The sequence below is a fragment of the Parambassis ranga genome, chromosome 16, assembly GCF_900634625.1.
Source record: "Parambassis ranga chromosome 16, fParRan2.1, whole genome shotgun sequence".
Lineage (NCBI taxonomy): Eukaryota > Metazoa > Chordata > Actinopteri > Ambassidae > Parambassis > Parambassis ranga.
The window spans coordinates 15,182,009-15,205,238 of record NC_041036.1 but is presented as its reverse complement, the minus strand read 5'-3'; the positions used below and the strand labels follow the sequence as shown (position 1 = coordinate 15,205,238).

The 23,230-nt window shown below is 42.2% G+C and overlaps 2 protein-coding genes across 2 annotated transcripts; both read left to right on the top strand.

Annotated features, from left to right (window-relative positions):
• The first annotated feature begins 1,657 nt into the window (after positions 1-1,657).
• efna1b (ephrin-A1b) lies at positions 1,658-11,304 on the top strand. The gene is made up of 4 exons (XM_028426287.1): positions 1,658-1,944; positions 9,585-9,880; positions 9,975-10,151; positions 10,300-11,304. The coding sequence occupies exons 1-4, from the start codon at positions 1,847-1,849 to the stop codon at positions 10,419-10,421; spliced, it is 693 nt and encodes a 230-aa protein (XP_028282088.1). The 5' UTR covers positions 1,658-1,846; the 3' UTR covers positions 10,422-11,304.
• A 2,027-nt stretch (positions 11,305-13,331) lies between these two features.
• Positions 13,332-16,394, top strand: slc50a1 (solute carrier family 50 member 1). The gene is made up of 6 exons (XM_028425767.1): positions 13,332-13,576; positions 13,913-13,990; positions 14,076-14,199; positions 14,276-14,437; positions 15,314-15,433; positions 15,537-16,394. Exons 1-6 carry the CDS (start codon positions 13,509-13,511, stop codon positions 15,642-15,644), a joined length of 660 nt encoding a protein of 219 aa, XP_028281568.1. The 5' UTR covers positions 13,332-13,508; the 3' UTR covers positions 15,645-16,394.
• Positions 16,395-23,230: the final 6,836 nt, after the last annotated feature.

The following is a 23,230-nucleotide window of genomic DNA, read 5'->3' as shown; positions in this document are numbered from 1 at the left end:
GAACCTGGGGATCCTGTTGCTGGTGGAACGAGGTCAGTGAATCACTGACTTGTTTTGGAGCTGCCAGGACACTACCGTATTTGCATTTCTGTCATTCCACAGGAGAAATCAATACATAGTAGTTTCTAGTGCCAGTGAGGCTAAGTGGAAGACATCGTAAGATCTGGTTTTGCAGAATTTTTGTATCAGATATTTCACCTTTGTGTGGCCTGATCTTTGCAGAAGAGAAAAGCTACCCTGGGCTGCAATTAAGCCTCTGCTGCCTGCAGGATCTACAGTCACTGCATGTGTCTGTGATTCAGGACGTGTGTGTGCTTGCCAAGACAAGCCTTAAGGACAGTTAGACACTCAGCCTGTCTAAGCGTAAAACACATGCACACACACACACAGAGTGCCCCCTCCCTTCTCCCCTAAAGCTCTGGGGCTCTGAACCAACTAACCCAGGCTGGGCTCCAACCTTTGCCCGAGGGAAGCCCTCTCCTGCTGAGGCCACAATCCCACTGACACTCTGTAAGGTCTGGACTTTATCCACTCCATCTGTGAGGTTGTTTTCTAAAGTTACCTGTCTGGGGAAAGACAGCTAAGCGGAGACCATAAGATTAGTCTGAGAGATAAGACGACAATAATTCTTTACTATCTGACAAATTGTAATCAGTACACCACCATGCCTCCACAACAACAACCTGCAGGAGCGTACACACCTTTTTGCCGAGGGTTCTTTAATGACTTGAGCACAACCGCAGCCAAATTCTGATGATAGTAAAGTGATCTAAAATGGCAGTGTTGGTGGAGCAACATCTTTATTGCTCTGTGCACAACAACAAGCAGTGGAAAAATAATGAGTTTCATTGCAACTGCACAAATATAAAGGCAGAAAACAAATGCTCAGCGTACATTGTTACAACAACAGAAACCAACAATAATGACTTGAATCAGACTTTTCAGAGATGAGGAGTTAATAATATTTTAATAAGATTACAACTAATATTGTAATCTTGAAACACTTCACTAAGCTTTTTCCATGTATCTCGAAAATGCAATTACAGAAGAAAATCTTCTACTTACTCTACTGAAGTTACTCTAAAGCTGGTTACTGTATTGGATTTTGTAGATTAGATTACCTCAATAATATCCAATTAAAATAATTGCAACCAACTTTACATACTACCGGTACTTACATAATAACGTACATCATGATCTGTACACTGTCATAGGCCTATTACAGACTTACATAATCCAGGTACATTTTTACCAGTAGGTCTGCGTGTTTGTGGTGTTGTTACTGGTGCGTGTGTGTGTAAAAGTAAATGATACTGGTTTGTTTTCTGTAGGCGGCTGCAACCATCCCACATTCCTTTATTAGTTTTTTTATATCTATACATTTCTGTCGGCAGCATACTTGAGTTGTAATGAAGTCACTCTTAATCCTGTCCTGTTCCAGTTTGACTTGTATGTTTATTTCGCCTCTACAGTGTTATTACAGCTCTAGTAGAGCTGTTTTTGTGTCTGTGTCTGAAGTGCGAGCAGCTGGAGGAAGCGCCTCCGCTGACTGCGGTTGGGTGGGGCATTCAGAGTGGCTCGCTGCTATTGGTTTACTGCGCATCAGTGGGCAGAGCTACTGGCAAACAAAACAGACAAGTTGCGCTTCTGTGAATCAGACAAGGATTGCAACAGTGTTCAGTGAGGCCCGTAGCATTGATCTGCTTAGACTGCTGCACTCGGAGCGTAACTCTCAACTGGCTTCTGCGCGCGTATTTACGCACAGCTTAAACCTGCAAAGTGTGAAGATCTCTTAGTTGTCGCTCAAGACTTTAACTTGTTTCGGTTCCTGTGAAGAAGAGGAGCTATGGATTTGGTGTGCCTGGTGTGTTTGGCGCTGACCATCGGTGTTTGGTTTGTCTCTGCGGAGAGACACAGCGTCTATTGGAACAGCTCGAATCCGAAGTAAGTTTGTGAGGTCCATGTGGCATTATGGTTGTATGCGTAGTTGTGTGAGTGTGGGTGGATGTAAGGGGCCATTTAAACGCCACTGTGTGTATTTCACTGTGTGTAGGTATAACTTTCTACTACAGGTTCACACGTGTAAAGTCTCATCTTGCGGTCCTGCTTTCAGTCATGCGCCTCTGGCTTCTTACGCTTGTTGTTCTCATTCATTAAAGGTTCATGTGACGTTAAGTCTTGTGGTCTCCCTTTAAACCTTTGAAACAGAACTGCCATCAGTGCAGCGGGATGTAAATGATTGTGAGACAGATGGACAGATTGACCACTATATATAACCGCAACACACAGACATACTCTAATAGTAAAAAATAGACTGACGAGTATGAACTTGGCCAGTGCTGTCTGTAAGGTCGTGTGTCATGGAAAGATGAGTGTATCAGTCAATGCAAATGAACCACAAGAGTTAATTTTATAAAACATTTTCTGCTGATCTGATTTGTTTTTATTATTTTATTATTGGTGATAGTGAGTGTGTGAGTCACGCTGAGAGAGAGAGAGGGGCGCATATTGCTGATGATTGTGTTTTGAGGTCAGAGATGTAATGCTATCCGACCACTCAGTGGGATCGATGAGCTTGACATATCGCAGCGCGATTTATTGAGCTTTTAGCGTGGAGGGAGTGATCCTGACGCTTGAAAGACAGTATTATTTTAAAACCAAGCTGAAACAGAAGGACCGTCCCCGCTCCTCTGCTGACGAGATAGAAACAAGGGCAAAAGCCATTATGGCCTTTTAGTCGTGTCTGTGATTACATTACTGACTCTCTAATTGCCCTTTAACAATGACAATAGACACGGGGCTAAAAAAGAACCCCTGCAACAAGGAAAACAATTGTCCAGATAATTAGATAATAAGTCTCATGGAAAGTCCTGTCGTCATGAGTGGTGCTTGTGTCATGAGTGAGTCAATGGCCTGGGTTTGACCCACCTGAGGTTTACACCTGAGTCACCACAGACAGAGAGGGAGGGGAATCTGGTTCAGGTGAGGCAGAAGGCAAGGGTACCTCCACAGAAAGAAAAGTGTAATCAGAGACTTTTTGGTCAGTTCTGCATAAAGGAGAGAAACCAGAGCTTCAAGATTTAGTTCAAATAGAAACAAAAAGTGTGTGTGTGTGTGTGTGTGTGTGTGTGTGTGTGCTGACCACCACCACACACAGATCTTATGTCTGCTGTCTCTAATCCCACCCTGGACTATTTCTGTTGCCAAATGGGAGTTGCATAACCAAAAGAAAAATCATAATATAACACTAATCCTTTCTGCTACATTGCTAAACATAGACTCAGACAGACATAAACTTTGTACATTATCAACAAATAAAGCAGCACAAACATATGATTGGATGTTTGTTCAGCTGTCAGTGTGTCACTACGGGAATCATTTTTTCATCGGAATGAGGATAATGGCAGGTAAAATCCAAAGTGAAACCATATTTGGCTGACCTCCACATGCCATCTGATTATAGTTTCCCCACATTTTACAGTCTAATCCCTCACTCCCTCCTCTCACTTCTCTCTTTTCATCCTATCTTTCTTATTGCTCTGCTTGACTAAAAGCCCCACCTGTCCAGAAGCATCCCCGGTGATCAATCAGTCACCTGCTCAGAGGATTACACAGATCCATCAGTGACCTTTGGCAGCAGCAGGCTGTGGATAATTGATGCTAATTGATTCTTGGTCTGATTGTGAGCAGCAGTGATTTGTCTTGGGTGGAGGACAGTGACCAGATGGCAGCAGTCTGCCCATTCATGTTCGAGGATGTGAAACACACACGCCAGCTTATAGGTGTGTGTCTGTAAGCATAATGTTTGAGCCTCCAAACGACACTGACTGTGTCTGTTTACCACTTTCTTATGCGACAGGTGGAAAGGCGTGTTTTTCTAAGTCTGGTCCAGTCTTGTTTTTACACTGCGTGTCTTGGCCTGTGGCAGCTTTATTAGTGTGTGTGTGTGTGTGTGTGTGTGTGTGCGTGCATGAGGACGATGTTGAACTTGTGCTGCCCTTTTTTAACAGGAAGAGATTTTATTTATTTGTGGCCTGGCAGTGTGTGATTGTGTGTTTATGTGTATGCGTGTGTGAAGGGAGTGGCCGTTACTGTAGGCAGCCTTACCGAGACATGATAAATGTGTGACTCGCACTCACACACACTGGGGGGCAAGAGGCTGGACTTGGATGTTAATATTAGCTACAGCCAGCATTCCACTCTGCTGTTACTATACTCAACTCTGTCAGCTGTGTGTGTGTTTCTCTCTGTACCTGTCTCTTCCTCTCTCCATCTCTTCACTCCTACACCTCTCTTAAACAGCTGGATCTGCTCCCAGACAGGCTGAAAGCTGGCTCCAATCCCTGCATGTCTTCTCTACCTACTAATTCAAGTACATTCAAGAGGTGCACAGACATGGACACCGTTAACCCTTTAAATCCTTTATCTCTTGAGTCATTTGGCTGCCTTCATCATCCCATAGTAGCCTGCATGTTTTTTTTCATGCCATGCCTGTAGTGTGAGTGCAAATATCTTTATCAGATGTTCAGTGTAATGTAATATTCTGTTTATCTCAGGCGTCTGGTTCAGCTTGCTATTGAAACAGCCGGGCTTGTCTGTGCACGCGCTGCCTGGAGGAGTTTGGGTTCGTGGCCGCTCACACTCCAACTTGCCTTATAAACTCCCACATTTCATACATGTTGTTCCCTCTCTCTGCATCATTATTTATTCCTCCCCTGCCCATGTCCGGTCTGCTCGTCTGCCTCTAATCTCACCAGAATGAGAGCACATACACACATACACGAACACTAACATAGATTACAGACAGCTTGTAATCTGCCCATCTGACCCACAGACACAAAACCGTCATCCTGCTGCCTTAATTCTCTATATATATATTATATGCATCTGTGATCCTGTGATGTAACTTCTACCTGTTTTGTAATGTTATGTCCTGTGTAATGATCCCTGAATGTGGGTGATGCATAAGTTACTTAGCGGACCTGCATTTGTCACAGTGCATCATTCTTACATCACATCCATCAATTACTCAGCTGCCCGTTCATCATCAGAAAGCTTACCCACTGATATAACTGTCCTCTTACCTAACATGCTTATAAATGTACCCGCATACCTTCACACATGATGGTACACAGAGGTACCTGGGATATTGCCGTGGTGATTGTGGACTCATCGTACCCCATCACTAGAATCCACGTACTACTTTTCTCTCTGCTCTTCCTCCTGCTTCCTTATCTGTGGTCCAGACTTCCTCCTCTTCCCTCCCCTCTGTCCAGCAGCCCCCCCCTCCTCTCTCTCTTTCTCACAGACCATCCTCTGTTTTTGCCCCAGTAATTTTCCACCAGAGCAGGACAGAGCACCTCTCAGCACCAGTTTTACTAACACTAGAAAGGCCGGCTTTCACCCACTGTTATCACACTAAGTGTGGGCAAGCATGCGTATGTGTACACTGCTCATTCATAGCATTTCGGGCATACCTTGGCTTTGCTGTCTACTAGAAGCCCACTGTCGCCCCCTAAAGGCAGAATTCATGACAGAATGTCTCTTGTTTGATAATGTTTTGTTTTTAGTGAATTTCAAAGTTATTCCAAATTTTAAAAAGTTAGTTATTTTGAATTCTTCAATGTTGATGAACTTGTCTCCTTCTCTCTCTGCTAGACATAGAAACAGATTAACTCTCTGTGACCCCCATAGCATATTAAACCAAGCATGATACCATTTGGCCTTTCGCTATTCATCACAGACAGAATGGGAGGCTACAAAAAGGGGGGAATGAGTGAAAAGATCTGGGGGGCAAGGAGGAGGAGTAGAGGCCTGGGCGAAGGGTGAGGGAAGGGTGAGCTGGAGAAAGGGATTTGTGTTGAGAAATTAGCCTGGATGAAGAGCCCTGGTATATTATGTCAGTGTTAAGAGACAGGATGAAATAGTAGAAAGGGAGGAGGGGTGGGGGGGTGCTAATTTTGGCAGAATAAAAGCGAGGCAGACGGAGGGAGGAGAGAGTGGACAGTGATGGATGAAGAGGGGGAAGAAGTTTGGAATTGAATAAAGGAGAAACACCATTGTTGACCATATAAAAAGCTTGAAGGAACTAAAAGAATTCCCAGTCTTTAACTATATCTATAGCAAACAAGAACGTTTCCTACCACTTCTGGAATTACAATAATGGTGTGGACAGCCGGTTGTATTGGTGCAGAGTGGAGGAAGAATTCCCTCTCGGTTTCTTATTGCAAGACAATGAGAGAGGGAGAAAGAGGGAATTAGATTGGCTCTAATAGAGCAGCCCACTGGTGAGCAGCTAAGCCCATTAGAACCCCTGACAGCTCCTCAGCCTGTGTGGAAGGAGGTGTGAATCTGTCATACCGCAGCAAATTAATCGGGTATTAAGTGTACACCTCAAAGTAAAAGTGTGTGTGAGAGTGGGGCTGGAAATTTGATGAGTGTGCCTTGTGAGAACAGAGTCCAAGCCGCAGCCCTCCTGTTGTGACATTCCAGTGTGTGCACGCTTACTACTGATTACCTGCAGAGCAAATGGAAGAAGGGGGTGGGGGATGGGGGTGAGGGGGTGCATCTGTTTGGTGTCTCAGTGGTGCTGACTTGCCTCATGAGTGTGTTGTGTGTGTGAAACATATATCTTCAGCGCTGACTCAGATGATAGTGTGTGTGAGAAGCTGCGACCCTGAACTCTAACCCCTTGACCCAGCTGCCAGTTTGAAACAGCCCCAAAGAGAGACAGTGAAAGACAGAGTTCCTGTGTCAGTTCTTTGACTGAAACCAAAAGGAGGGGTGGCGAGGGAAAAGGAAAGACAGGATGGCAGGAAAAGAGAGCAGTGCAAGGACAATGGCAAGACTTCAAAGCTTTAGCAAAGAGGGGCAAGTGGTGAAGAAGTCACCTACAGTAATAACCATCAGCACTCTTTGACTTCTTTAAACCATCACAACACACACACCTTAACGCAAAATCTAGAGTAACTGTCGAAATGACCCACAAAGAGGAAGAAAGACTACAACCACCTTCAACCTTCGCTGTTTACCCACACCTCCATCACATGTACGGAAAGACACGCACACGCTCTTAACACACAAGAGGCTCCAGCAGGCCTTGATAAACAGATGTGCTCATGAGCCTCGGGCATGAGACGCCCTCAATAAGTGTCTTCAGAGACATGAAAACACGGTAAACACACAAACCAACACATGGTAAGGAGTCGGAGGAGCTGCGTGAAAAGTAGGTTTGCAGCAACGCACACCTGACTCTCAAGTCAGAGAGGACACTGCTATCATGTTAATGCGACTCTCACTCTCCTGAGAACTGTCAATCAGAGCCGAGTGTAGATGCAGAGTGGAGAGCTTTGATGAGCGAAGACGTTGTTAGACGCCAGACTCTGCTCATTTTTTGGACTTGGAAGAGCAAAGATTGCAAAGTCAACAACAAGAAAAACATTTAACTATAAACAGATCTGGACAACTAAGAAGCTTTTGTTAAAACCACTAAAACAACACTCTGCCTCACATATTAGACACTTACACAGCAGTCGGGCTAGTAAAGCTCCACAGGGGTTAAGGTACAGGGGTTGAAGGGGACTCTGTAGCCTTCAGGCATTCTGTCTTTGGGGAGGGAAAGAGTATAATTACACCCTATTCATTCCTCCTCCCCTCCTTTTCTAGAGAACACATTGGCCCCAGACCCCTAACAGCTTTTAATTAGCCAGCAGTGGAGGAGAGCAAGAGGAGGAGGAGAAATGAGGAGGTGAAGAGAAGGATAAAGGAAAGTTTTCTTAAAGGCCGTGAATGAAATTAGCAACAGAATCTGTTTTGTTGGCTTTTGACAAGCCCGTGTTTTCATGCGGAGTTCAGCCAGACCACTAACAAGGACACCGTGTGGGGGAAAAAAGGTGAATGCCATACAATTTAAAACTATTCTTTACTTCAGAGGGAACCACTAGAGACCTCCAAAACGTCTTGTTTTCTCCAACCCTGTTATTACTGGTTTGACTGAAGAAAACAGCAGAGGAGCAAGATGAGATCAGAGATTATTCGGCCCATTAGGCTGCTACAGATGTGTCTCTTTTTCTTTCACTGAAACACTTGCCCTGGCAGACCAGCGACACACACACACAACAAACAAAGGCACACACACCTGCAGAGAAGTGTACACACTTACAAAGAAGCCTTTCTGAGAGAAAGCGCTGATTATAAGTGGAGGGTAGTGATCAGCCGATTAGCTGAGGGTAGAGCCGCACTCTCTGCTAACAAAGCGTGTTTTGACAGGTAGGTTAGCACTAACCGAGCACACATACACAGGCAGGAAGGAGGGGTTAGAGGCCCTCATTTGGAGCCAGTGTGTCTATGACTTGGCCAGGGGGTCCTAACAGGAGCCACAACAACAGGAGGGAAAAGGAGAGGGGGGGGGGGGGGTCAGAGCCACCAGGTCCCAGGCTTTGATGATGTGGAGCACATACACAGTGGCAAAAACATGGGGGCTGTTTTCTTGTCACTTTCACTCAGTGAAACACAAACACCCACATCAATACAGGCACAGGCTGAATCTGTAGATTAGAGCCTGTCACTACTGAGGATGTAATGGGAGTAATATGCAAATATCAATCTTTCTTCACCAACTAGCTGTGCATCACCTTCATGCTTACTGCAAAGGGAAACTTTTCAGATACTGAAACTGAAAACTAAAAAAAAAAAATATTCTCCCTCATCACCACAGTTTAGTTTTAGAATGAAACAAGCTTTTGCATCCTCTGGTATACATTATCAGTGCAAATTTGTAGTGAGACTGAACAGGATTCTTCATACTCCATTAGGATGTAACAAGCGTAGGGAGCCGGCAAGGAGGAGACGGGAAGGCTTAAAAAGAGCCGTAAAACTAAATGAAGGGTAAAGATGAAAAGAGGAAAAGAGAGCGATAGCCTGGCTGTCTCCACCCCCTCTGTCTCTGTCTTTGATGAAATTGGAGAGAAAGAGATGCAGAAAGAGACAGCAAATTAACCTGAGAAGTCAGAACAGGAACTGCAGACGGACAAACATCCAGGTGGAAGAAACTAATGAGACAGAAACCGGGAAAACAGTTTAAAAAGAGTTGACAGAAAGAGTTACGGATAGAAAAGTGGACTAGCAGAGGATGTGGGGAGAAGAAAAAAAAACAGTTTGTGCTGTCATTTGCAATTCTGTCTAATTGTAAGCAGGTGAAAGGTGAATCTCTGCTGAAAGGAAGGGAGAGTAAAAGGTGTGTGTGTGAGTGGGATGGTGGTTGAGATTGGGTGTGCTTTCTCGTCCACAACGAACAAGCCCAGCCTGCTCAGGCTCTTTCTAATTCTGACACATAGACAGGTTTGCACAAGCAAACGAAAACACATCAACACAAACACCCTCACGTTGCATATGACTGTCACTATTTGTGTTATTTGTATGACTGTTGCTGCATGTGTCTGTGTGATTATCCCTCATAATTATTCTAAACACATGTATGAAACAAATAGATGATATCCTCCTCTGTTAGTCATGTTGTAATAGAAAAAAAACCTCTTGGGTAAACATGTGTCAGTAACCTCCTCTCTCTTCCTGTCTCCCTGCAGCTTCCTGTGGGATGAGTATACAGTGGAAGTGCGTATCAATGACTATCTGGACATCATCTGCCCCCACTATGCTCACGGTGAGGTGCCATCGCACACAGCTGAACGCTATGTGCTGTACATGGTGGAGAGGGAGGACTACGATGTGTGCAAACCTCACTCCTTCGATCAGCTCCGCTGGGAGTGCTCTAGGCCCTTTGCTCCACACGCTCCAGAAAAATTCTCTGAGAAGTTCCAGCGCTTCACACCCTTCACCCTGGGAAAGGAGTTCAAGCAGGGAGAAAGCTATTATTATATCTGTAAGTAACAGTTATGTGTTTTATTTTAATCAAAACCTGTGCTCTTGAAAAGACTCCTTATGTTAAACATTTTCCTTCTTTTTAATTTTTCCAGCAAAACCTATGCATCACCATGGGCAGGACTGCCTGAGGCTGAGGGTGGATGTGGTCGGGCATAAAGGTTCTGGAAAGAATCATCTCGACAAATCCAAGGCAGAGGAGACAGGAAAAGGCTTTGTGAAGTTTCCTGCTGCAGGAGGAGTTCACAACCCCTCTAACCGGCTCCCAGCAGGTGAGGATTCCTCTAAGAAAAAACACCAGACACACAGAAAACAGTCAGAGCGGAGCCGTGTCAGAGACGCCGCTCAGCTGGGTGTGTTTACCATTCCTAGATGATGAAGTCCTGAACTAAGTGTCCCCCCTGTCTCTTGTCTCCACAGATGACCCAGCTGTGATGGAGCCAAATGTTCAGAGGAGTATTGGCAGCTCTGGAGCACAGCTGATCCCCCTCACAGTCCTCTTTACATTGATCCCAGTTTTATTAGCCCTGATGCTACAATAAGGCTGACCCCAACAGAGACTATGCTAACGCAGTGCTGGACACTGGGACATAAACACTAAGAGACTTTTTGATACAGATTTTTTTTTATATGAGCATGTACTGTGTGTGTGTTGCTGCTTGTGTGTGTTTGATGTGTTTGTGTGAATGTGGAGCGTGGATCGCTCCAGAAGAGAGGACCTCAAAGATGTTTTTGTTTTTGTTATGAGGATGAAAATTCTCAATTGACCATTAAAGATGCACATTTATTTTCAGTCATTAGGAACAAAACTATGAGCAAAATGGAAAAAAATCCTCTTTACAATTTTTTTTTGAAGTTTTCATACCATTGGTACAGCTGTGCATTGTATCACTGAATTCATCTTTCTTCCTCTACATGTAGAGAAATGATTGATTTTGTGTGTATTGTTGTCGGCAACTGCCAATGTAGTAAATATTATGTAGGATTTCTGTTATGTTATGTAGCACTCAGCTCCTGGAGCTCTTCTTATTTCTCAAGATCTGATCCAATTGTTGCTTCAGCCCAAATAACGATTTCTTTTTATACAGGGAAAATATTTAAAAGAAAATTCAGGAAGATTTGTGGAGTCCACAAAATTATAATTTTCTGTCCCAAGTCCACAGAGCAAAACAGATAAAATCTCAAACTAATGAGAGTTTTAGGAGCTGAGCTTCTTCTTCAGTACTTCTCCTCATTCACTCTGTCTTGTTGGTATCATGGTACACTGGCTGACATTCGCAGATCTAATCCAGCTCGCACATCATCAAACCTCAAGCTGAAAAAATGGACTTCCCTGAACACGTTTGTTTTTTTGTTAAACCTGCTCATTTTGTAAATGTTTATATGTAAATTTGTACATACATAAAAACTATAAGAAACCGTTTTAAGATGTGAAAAGTCTTTAGTGAAATTAAAAAAAAGTGCTGTAAGAAAAGAATCTGTTTTTTGTTTTGTTTTTAGCAGCTTTAGTGAAACACAGTGAGATCATGGAGATTTTCATAAATGACAGAATATTTTGGCAAAGCCATCTGTCTCCTGCCTGCTGAAATCACTCCTATTCCCCTCTTCTCCACACCCAGGTCTTTCTCAAATGCTTGTTTTCTCTTCCCCCCCTCTGTCTTTCATCCCCGGAGATACAGCATGAACCGGCTTTAGATTTCACAGTCTCAAAACCAAACACAGGGACCAAGAGTGGGGGGGGTGAAGAAGGAGTGACAGAGTGCAGAGAGAGGCCCACGAGCAAACTGGCAACTGGGTGTGAAGGTGTCACTCTCTTTCTCTCGCCTCCTTGCATTCACCCCTTTTTTTGCCCTTTCTCTTTACATGCTTCTTTGAGGTGAAGCTGAACATCCGTCCACGCAGCTGTATGCTGGAATGACAAGGAGCAGAGTGCACAGACATAGTTCACCTTTACCTGCAAACCTCAGAGCTGACTGAAAACTGCCAAAAGTCACCATCCCCTGTAAAAACCACGCAACATGCATGCTTGAAATCAGAACATAAAACTGAGCTGTTTGTTTTTCCGCGATAACGTCATACCTTAAATTCACTGCAGATGATCACACAGACTGAGGAATGCTGAGCACACACATATACGTATGTGAGCAGCAGGACAGATTCCAACTATGCCTGATGGGAGAGACCAAACGTGGCAGTGTTCACGATGATGAGGCCATGTCTCGGTTTGGCGTGATGTAATGCACAAAGGAATATAAACAGTGGTGGACGAAAGTGTCAACAAGAACACAGAATAAGTCATTGGGAAATTTGTTTCCAGTCCATGATTTTCCTCGTTCAGATTAGGTGGACTTACTGTGAGATCAGGACAGTGTTTAAATAACTTAAAAGGGCATTTCACTTCAAAATCAAATATTTGTGGCCTGCAGTCCGATTTATCCATCTATCGAGTTCTTGAGGTGTCTCCACCAAAGAATACACCTGAATCATGACCTTGGGTGTAATGTAATGTTGGAACTAGTTACTATTGAAGTACACCTGGAAGCTTTATCACTTTGCAGAAGGTCGCACACAGTGATAGCATCCTCCTTGGTTCTCTTCTAATTACTTAATCACAATACTTGAATTTACAATGAATCTGTTCCTTTGTAAAATTAAATTGAATTTATAATTATTACCAAATATAGCCCCCATTCCATTACAGTATTATATATTCACAGGGGCAAAAAGTATATACGGTACGTCATGGTTTACAAAGAGAAAATCTCTTCAGTGCCATTATACAACCTTTAAAACTATTTTAAAAATAAATGTAAAAAGCTGGAGCTAAAAGCTAAAAAATAGAGGTGAAAAAGAAAAGAGAAAAAAATTATTCATCAGAGACCTTCTTTAAAGGTCAAGTTGGAAAGAGTTTCGAGAAGTGTAGAATGAAAAAGTGGCTCAGGACTCAGGAGGGAGCAGAGGGGTGAGGTGAAGGTCTGTGTGTGAGGTAGGATGGGCCAAGGAAAGCTAATGTGCTCATTTTAGATGATTAACATTAAATTTAAACATCTATAAACTTCATCAGTAGCTACTTTTTAAATTATAAGTGGAATGTGATTCTTAATTTCTTAATGTAACACCCATTAAAGAATACTTTACAGCTGAAAAATTACTAATTATTTACATATTCTAATTAATTATTGCAATAACCAGCTTATTTATCTGCTTCTTCTCTTCCTCTGTATTGTGGGATGAATTAAATCTAATGGGACTGTTTTGAACTCCTACCTTTGGCTTTTACTTCCACTTTCTCTTAAGTAATTCTCATTCCATCCATTCATCCTGCACAGGGGACTCAAGCAACGTAATAACGTCACTCATGACGTTGGGAACGACGTTAGAACTCGTTTCTGTGCCCCATTGGACAAATCAGCCCCACCTGATCAGTACTTTAGCCAATCAGAGTGCAGGAAACCCGCATCACAGCGTCTCACTGACTGCAAACACGGAAATACAGTGAGAACGTCAGCGTATTTATAGACTACCTGGAATTGCAAACACTGCTGAGACTTGTAAAAACTTGTCATTCCAAACGAATATTATCGTTATAATAACCTGACGAACAGTGCAATAGATTTTTATATCGCTCTATGGATTTGTTGTCGCTTCTGTCATGGGCCTGTATCGTATTTACAGTCGGGATGTTCTCGACTGGACTGTAAGTTGAAATGTTCATTTTGTGGCACATTTTAGTTATTTACATTATTTTCTGCTGTAACTGGAGTTTATTCAACGTATGAATAATCTGTGGTCGGAGAGAACAGACACTTTCTGGGCAACATCTGCTGCTTTGATGCCATGTTGTAACTTGATACCTCTGGCACAAGAATTTCCTTCGGGATTAATAAAGTTTTATCTTATCTTATCTCTCTTATCTGTAAATAAAGAAATACGCTAAAGCAGGGTACTAAAGAGATAAGATCACACTTTTTTAAGTGTCACCTCTCATCTGTATTCATATGGACTGTCTCTCTCTCTCTCTCTCTCTCTGTAGGACCGACCTAAAGAAGATGCGAGAATCCAAAAGTGCGGACAATATTCAGTTTTTGCCTTTCCTGACCACATGTCTCAAGTGAGTGTGTGTTATATGTGTTTGTGCACACATGCTCTATAATCAACTCAGTATCATTGTTTCCCTTCTTCTCTTGTTTCCCTAGTAACCTGGGTTGGCTGTATTATGGAATGCTTAAGGGAGACCAGACCATCATGTTGGTCAACATTATTGGAGCCTTTCTTCAGATTCTCTACATCATCATGTACCTCCTCTACACAAAACAAAGGGTAAACATCTGCAGAAAACACCTCTTTCATTGTGGATGCTGGACCCAGCTTATGCTCCTCTATGTGTTTGTTTCAGAGACTGGTGATGTCTCAGACCCTCGTCGGAGGGATGGTGCTGGCCTGCGGTTGGGTCTACTTCACCATGTTTCTCTCTGAGGGAGACTCTAGGCTTAACCAGCTCGGTCTCACCTGCAGTGTGGTCACGGTCAGCATGTACCTTTCACCACTGATAGACCTGGTAAGGCACGCATGCATACATACATTACAGGAAAACACAGCATACATATCAAAGTAAAAATACACATGTGTCAGCCAACAATGTTTTTTAATCTGCCTGAAAGCAGCTTTGCAGGTTCATTCATTTAGTGCATAACTAAGTTGTGTTCAGCTTGGAAACATCCAACCATTACAACTTGTGATAATGTTTTTTTTCTTTGCTCAATAAACCCCCCAAACCAGTCCAATAATGGGTACCTTATTAACATGTACATTTAAGTATATGCAGTCCTTCAACCCAGGATACCACAAATGTGCACAAACAGTTTAACCTGCAGGAGTGGACTTTTTACTTCCGCTTTTTTTACCCTCTGAAAGTAGCTACAAAGCCTGAAAATCGTTTTTTATGGACAGAGATAAGATGTATCTGATAAGCACAGAGAATGTTATTAACATGCTCCACAATATTTTATGCTCAAGCTGTTCCTTCATGCCTTCTTACTTACCTTGACTGCACGTGCAACTACAGTGTTTACCAGTAAAGGAATGAGCCCTCTGTTCTCCCTCTCTTTCCGCTTCTTTCTTCATATCATCTTGTGATTCTCTCTACTATCCTGTTGTGTCTCCTTCCCTCCATCTGCCATAGAGCTCTGAATGACCCCCAGTCTGTATCCTGCCTTTCTTTCCTTCATCTGTTTTCCTGTTATTCTCAGTCACTGTCTGTTTGTGCCTCATCTCCTTAGTTACATTCAGTTTTCCCCTCAATATCATGTTATCACTATACAATTTGAGTGAACTTTTGTACCACAATAATGAACTGAAAGTTGATCATTCTCTGAGGGCTTGGAAGTTTGTTGGCTTATTGTCGTTTCCCTCCTCTTCCTCCCTCCCCTGTCAGGTTGAGATTGTGCGTAGTGGTAATGTGCAGTGCTTGTCCTTCCCACTGACTGTAGCTACCTTCTTCACTTCAACGTCCTGGGTACTCTATGGCCTCCAGTTGAATGACTATTTTATCATGGTAAGGCACAAAGAAGGAATATCGCATGTAATCACAGCCTTCAGTTTTGTTTCAGTGTTAAAGGTATAATAATTATGCTTTATATTGTGTGTCCTTATTACAGATTCCAAACACACCTGGAATCCTCACAAGCCTGGTCAGATTTTATCTATTTTGGAAATTTGCATCTGTCAGTCAAAGCTCTCCTTCCTATAAGCCTGTGCATATGTGAGAGAATGAGGGTGACGGTTATGAATACAGAGTGATGACTGTATGTAAGCTGTAGCAGCAAAGCTCTCATCTCCCACATTTATTATTTTTTTTAAAGTGGTAGTTTTGTGCCATGAAACAAACTTCACTTATAAAGCAGCATTGATGACAATTGTGTTTACGTTGTGGAGAGTACGGTAATACAAGGAGTACAGTTACTCGGTAAATAGCAAACATTATGATGTCTTAAATACATATAAAGTCTTATTTTTCAGCAGCTATATGTTAAACATGTGACCTGTGTCTTTAAGTGCCTTCTATTAGATCATATTTGCTGTTAAAGGTCAAGAGCATTTACTGATCTACCATCATGTCAGGAAACAATCCAGTAAACTTGGGTTGGACCTCATTTCATACTTGCCAAAGATTGTAAGTTATTGGCTGCTATTTTAAGTGCATATAATTACAAGTTCCCTTGTACTCATGTATAGAACACTAGAGTTTCATATTTTTCCAGACAGCCTGCAGGGGCCAATATGATTTCATATCTCTCCAGAGTCGGTACCCCATGACCCCATGACATGTGTGACCATGTAGACTGTTCGGTGGCAGTAATAGTTGTTCAGAAATCTTTTGGGTCTGAACTGTTTTGATACATGATGTTTATGTTGGGCTTATATTTAAGACCAGATAATGTTTACTGATATTGTCCATGTTATTTTTATATGTTCTTGTGTATGAGATTGAATAAAATACAAGACAAAAGGGTGAATGTTGCACTAATTGTATGTTTGGTGAGTCTTTACAAGTAGAAATTGTCTTGTACCGTTTACAGTTATGTTGAATTGAATGTTGTTGTTTATTGTCTATGGTTCACACCATTGGGCCTAATAGCTAATGATCTGATTTTAAACTGAGAAGTTGTTATAGGTTGGTCTCATGTTCCCAAAGAAAAGGTGATAGACATTCCTTCAAATACGTAGGTGCATATTTTGCCTATAGTAATGTGCTGTATACTTTCTAATCATTGTCTCTCGAGAGTTCCAGATTTCTCTGCTGGAGGAGAAAGATTTGTGTTTTTGTTTTGGGTGCAGTAATGAGCTGGCTCACAGATGTGTGGAGATAAGTGTGTGATTGGAGTGGTTGTGCAGGAGAGACAAAAGCCTGTTTGATGGTGCAGCAGTGCGAACGAGCTTGTTTGTGTGAGTATGTTGATACAGAGAGGGCAGTGGTGGGAAAGGCCACGCCAGAGGTTCTCATCCCGTGTGTGTGTGTGTGTGTGTGTGTGTATGCATATACATTGGCCTCTTCCTGAGCTCAAAGCGCCTGCCCCTGACAGAGAACATATACTGTAGACAACACAGCATTGTGTTAGAACTGAGGGTTGTGTTGTAGCTAAGAGAAGACTGGAGGTGGGAGATAAATGAGCTGCAGCTGAAAGACAACAAGGACGAAAAGGGGCAGAATTTAGACAGGAGGTGGAAGAAAACCATGTGAGACAGTAAGAACATAATTCCAGGACAATATCTGGTTTTTGAATGGAGGCTATTTGTGCGGTTGGTTTTATGCATACATGTAAAAAAACAAAAACAAACAGTGTTTCAGTCGCTTCCTGGCTGCAGAATACAGAGCAATCTAGTGTGTTTTTTTACTACAAGTACAGAGAAATCCACAATATCAATAAGAGGCAAGCTAAGAGTCCCAAGACAGCCCTTTACTCACCGACTGTGAATTATCTAGACAGCATCCCCTGTGCTACACCCACAAGAGCTCAATCAGACAGTGCTTTCCAGTCCAAGTGGTTTGTGCATTTGTGTTTTCACATACAGCTCCACGGGGTGATATCTTCCAAATATCATGTTACACATGTTGAAGAGGATCGAGCGTTAAAGTATAGGAAACTGGACTTCATTCTGCTCACAACCAGAAATGTTATTTTCATAGTGGTTTGTAAGGTTCATCCTCTGGGTACCAGAAATATCGGCACAAAAGTAGATGTCTCAATGAATGTGAAGATTTCTAAACATGTTAACAAGTGTTCCTTCATCTCCATTACATGAAACAAAATAACACAAAATCCATGTAATAATACGTGGCATTACTCAGTGAGCGGTGCATATGCTATCAGGTGATACTAAGCTGGAATGTGTGTGTGTTATCCAGAAGAAAACATCACTGCCTTTCCAAAAGCCCCACTGCTGCCAAGTTTATCTAGTTTGGCAATGAAATATGCCATATTTAAGAAAGCTGGGACAGGAGACAGCAGACTAGTGAGTCAGAGTTGAGTGAGTAAGTGGAGATCCTGTGAATAGAAATTAATCATTTAGGAGGAAAAGGAAGGAGAGAGGGGAGGAGGCTGTAAGAAAAATTAGTAAACGATGAACCCTGGAGAAGATAAGAGAGTGCTGCCTGTTGTTCAGTCTTCTGGTGAAAAGAAATAGACATCAATAAGGTTGGAAAGACAATGCATGGAGTCACAAAGACTGGTCAGACACACCCCTCATTAGAAACTGTTGTGAAGAGACAGTGTACTAAGTGTTAGGCAGGAAATCAAAGCACAGCCCTCACGCTGATGAGTACACGTCTTTGGTGTAAGGCCAAAGAGAGTATGTTTTGTATATGAGTGTGTGGTGGTTGTGGTAGTGGGTGGGGGGGGGGGGGGGGGGGGGGGGGGGGGGGGGGGTAAGCAGCTGAACAATGACTGCGACTCACAAACAGGATCCCTCTGTTTCCTGAGGTAGAGATTGTCTCCTTAGACGACACACACACGCTGACTCCTGCACTTTTTTTTTGCACACATCCTTTTACACATAGGCACATTGTATGTACAGTGTGTTGTCTCTTACACAGACACTCCCACACAGTCTCTCCCCTACAAACACCATGTGTGCATTCAGATGTCTATTTTTGTCATTATGGGCAAATTCTGATCTGTGGGTTCTGTTTCACCCAGTAATTACACACAACAAAGTCTCTGCTAACATGCAGTCTGCAGCCAAGGCAGTGTGCACACTCAGCATTATAAACACACACACACGTACACAGCATACACCGAGCACACTGGGAGGCAGTCAGCAGCTTGTGCACTTTCTACCATCAGTAAAAGCACACCTGTCCCAGCTGCTGTTTTGAAGAGAATAAGAGGGAAAAGGAATGTGCTTCTCTCAGTTTTCCTGCCGGCCCCTCACCCTTCTCAGCAGCCTCATCCTTTCACGTGTTTACCTTTTATCTAATTACGTATTCCTCTGGACAGCTATAGTGTTCCTCTTCCTTGTGTATTTGTTCTTTGTCTTCATGCTGTTTATCTTTTTCACAAACCCATATACTTTTTTTTGTTTGTTTTTTTGCTGCTGCTTGTACATTCGTGAAATAGTCATACAGACGACTGCCATGTTTTTTTTACACTTAGATCATCTAGCAGTCAGCATCAGGTTTGCCTCATGAAACTGTCAGCCCATCAGATTTATACAGAGTTTATGAGCAGAGGAGAGAAGAGTGCATAAGCTTTCTAACCCAAGAAAAGAAAACCCTTTGATATAAATCAGATTTCAGTGACTGACTAAAAACTCACCTAATTAACATTGTTTTTTATTGGTGTGCATGTGCATGCATGCACTGCCGTTTTTGTAAATGCAGTTGGTGCTGTAGGTATTTATGGGGAACCACAGCAAGTGGTGTTCTATTCCCAGTTTTACCAGCTTCTCCACCTTTGTTTTGATTTTATAATCAGCATTTTCCCCCTCAGAGCCTGGAGGCTGCACAGCTGAGGGGCTCACACAGCAGCTTAATGCATGCACCACCTTCCTTTTTTTTTCCCCGCGAAAACACACACACAAACATCACATTCAGAAATGTGGCTCTTCAGCTCTTTCACTGTCACCAGCTGGTGCTGACAGACCTTTGCTCTGTGCTACGGAAAAACAGGTTAACAGGCAGAACCTCCGGTGTGTCTTAAGGGTCTGAGTGTGGGTCGGTATGTCCTGTCTCAGGCTGCCGGGTTGTTTTGTTTCCTCCTATTTCCTCCCTTTTTCTCCCCCTTTTGCTTTTGCTGCCCTTCAGGAGTGAAGCAGTGAGTGAAGTGATATGTGGACAGCTAGTCATTAAGCTGTCAGAGGAGAGTGTGTGGACCAAAACACTGTCAGCACGGATGAACATACACATTTCATCTTTGATATAAATCATGTGTCGGGTATCCTTCTGCTTCACCTGCAGAACTTGTCTGAGATTCAGTAAGTGTGGCTGCAGCCGCACGCATGTCAACGATGTAAGTCATATAATGTTAAAATCATAAAATCAGAGTTAACTTTCGCTTCTTTTTCTTCATTTTTGTGGGACACAATTAAAATTCAAGCCAAGCAGGTGTCAAAATACATGTCATGGATTCATGAAGACCTAATGTTTTTCAGGCATAAATACTCACAGCACCAGAGGGGGACTGGTCTTGTCTCAGCACGCTCTCTCTTCTTCTTTGGAAACCATCCAGAACATTTAAGGAACAGTTTTGGTTGTGTGTGTGTGTGTAAAGTGGAACTGGATTTTGAATCCCCATATGCTCAATCAAACATGCTTTCTGTTAAACAGACTTAGTGGCAAAGTTCTGAAAAAAGTGGATTAGTTGGAACGTGTATGTCTGTGTGTGTGTGTACCTGACTTCCACGTCCACTGTGATGTGCAGAGGTGCTGAGGAAAGACAGGAGACACAGCTGTTCAGGGGACTTGGAGTCTGTGCTTGCATTAGCAACCATTTCTGCAGTTTCTTGCACTGTGTGCACATTTGAAAGTTCGCCACATCTCATTGCGTTGGGGGAACTTATTCTGCTGGGCGCTCAGCATTTTTATCAGTTTGTTCAGTCAACTCTAAACATAAGCAAAGCTTTATTGGCTGTTCAAACACTGTTGTTTTTATAACAGGTAATGACTCCGCACAAACGGCCTCAGCAAGAGGTTTTTAATCATGAGAATATACACTGAAATGTCTTTAGATATAAGAAAACAGAATTTGCATCACAGTGGTTTTCTCCACTGTTGGTACATGCTGTGGATCAGTGGCTTACTCATCCTCTGATGTGTATTTTCATCAACATTGAAAATAAGATACACAAAATAACATTGTGGAAATTCATGTGAATCACATGCTTGCGTGCAAACACACACACATACACAAAGAGTGGCGTAACTTTAGGGGGAGGAGTTTATTACAGGTAAACACTTGTAAAGTAGTGAGCTGCTATGACATGGTGCAACTACACAGGAACAGGAGTGCCCTGTGGAGGGGAAAATTAAAGATGTAAGGGGAAAAACACTTTACAGGAAATCAAAGTGAGGAGAATGTAGGTTTCAACATAGTATTTTTCTATTTTACATTTTACATTTTACTTTCTTATTTTTATTTTTTCACTTTTTGTCTGAAACCTAAAAGAGGACAGAATCCTCTAGCTATCTTTGTCAGGTTTGACTTCAATATTCTTCTTCATATAAATTAATCTGCTGCTTATTTTTCTCCTCTAACTAGCTGATTATTATTATTATTTATTTTTTGGTCTACAGTTTTTACAGTCATTAATTGATCTACTTATACTAAACACATCAGCTTTATAACAACACATCATATTTTAGTTCCCCTTATACCTTGGTGGCAGATATCTAACCTGGTAAAGTAGAACATAGCAGTAGTACATTGGTCTTTTCCCACTACTGTTTATAACAGTCATATATTTTAATTACTCTTGGTTTATAAAGCTTTTCACGAAATAGCGATAAAACTGAAGGACAATGATGAATTATGAAAGGTAGGTAGGCACATTTCCAGGTCTAACAGATTGAATTGCAGGCAGTTTGGCTCAGATGAACCAAACAGAAGCTGAAGGCTCCTCTTAACTTGCAGTATGTGACATGTCATCACGGATTTGTGGCCAGACAAGCCGGTGTTGACACAGAGTGCACCTGTTGCTGACTTTTTTTAAGCAGACAAAACCAACAAAGTACAAGCAACACTGCCCCCTGGTGGTGATGTTCTAAAACTGCAAACCTCTTTGGCAGAGGAGGCGCAGTTATACTGTGACAAATGGTGTTACACAATATATACCTTTTAGTCACTTGGTCTGAGTGACAACAGCCTGTTAAACAGTCCACCTACCTACCAGTCCGACTGGCTCATCTCCTGTTTGTACAAAAAGCAGCTCTTTCTGCTGCTGTGAGCTTCAGGTGTCACAAGGTGTGTCCTGGCTCCAAACAAAACAGGCCGATTATGCTTAAACCCTGTGGCACAAAAGATCCACTCTATCTGCTGAAGCAGCTCTGGCACACTCAAATGATTAAGGGTGCACTTGTCCTTACATGCAGGCGGGCAGGCAATGCACAGTATCACGTTGGAGGCCGTGACATTCAAACAAAGGAGGTTTGTTTTTATAATCTCTGTTAGTGGAATTTTCTGTTTACAGTCAATCAAAATGTGACAACTTCACAGCACACAGCAATTTAACTGACAGTTTGTCCAGAAACACACTTTTAATGTTGGCTGTAGTGCAGCAATGTGACACTGATGATGATGAAAATGAAAAGGTTACTTAAGAATCAAACTAGAGAGACTTTTGATGATCATTATGATGGATTAAAAAACACAAACATCACTATAAACATATCATTTAATATCTGCTGCATTCTTTATTTGGCACACAAAGTGACTCCATGCTACAGCTGTCAGACTTTTATTGTTTTTCTGATGACATGATAGAAACATTCTGCCAGCAAGGCCAGAGAATCTGAGATGCTACAATCTAAAGTCATTCAAGTGCTGTGCTGTGCTGAAACACAAGTGGAGGAGTCTAGACACGTCATTCATGACAGGACACACACGTACAGAAAGCATGGAAATCACAGCCTGAGTTCACACACACACACATAAGGAAATCATGTCATGTATCAAAATACAGTCAGAGCCAGTCCATGTGAAAATATTGCAATATAAACTCTTGCATTGAAATGATACATAACTTACACCCCCCCCCCCAAACATAGCTGTGAATCACTTCATAAATAAGCTATAAAAAACTGAATTTATAAAATTCTTCTACATCAGCTGGTCACATTCTTATTAATCCACTTCCTTTAACTGATCAGTAATAGTTATGTGCAAAATCACCACAGCCACAGTTGAACACAAGTTGGCCATCAACATTTTGTCAGAAAGTAAAACATTGAAATATATTCACATGTTTATACATCAGCCAGTATAATGAGAACATTTCTCCTTCTGAACTTTTGTTTTTTGTTTTTTTTTTTAACTCTGATTTGTGTTGTAATCTGGAAAACAGTGAGGCAACTGTGAGCATGTTTACCCAGCCGAAATGCCACACAAGTCCTTTTGAAATGCAAAACAGTGACTATATAAAATACCAAGTGGGGCTCTTCAGACTAGGATACATGTGATCCTGACAGCAGGACGATACTATTCACAACCGAAGAATATTCGCATTGTCTAATTCTCTGTTCACTTTGTTGAAGCTACATAAAAATGAAGATAGAAAATTAGGCATACAGTACATCTGAGGTGACCTGCATATATGTAAGTTATGAATCTTAGTTACACTTGCATGCAACTTTTTTTTT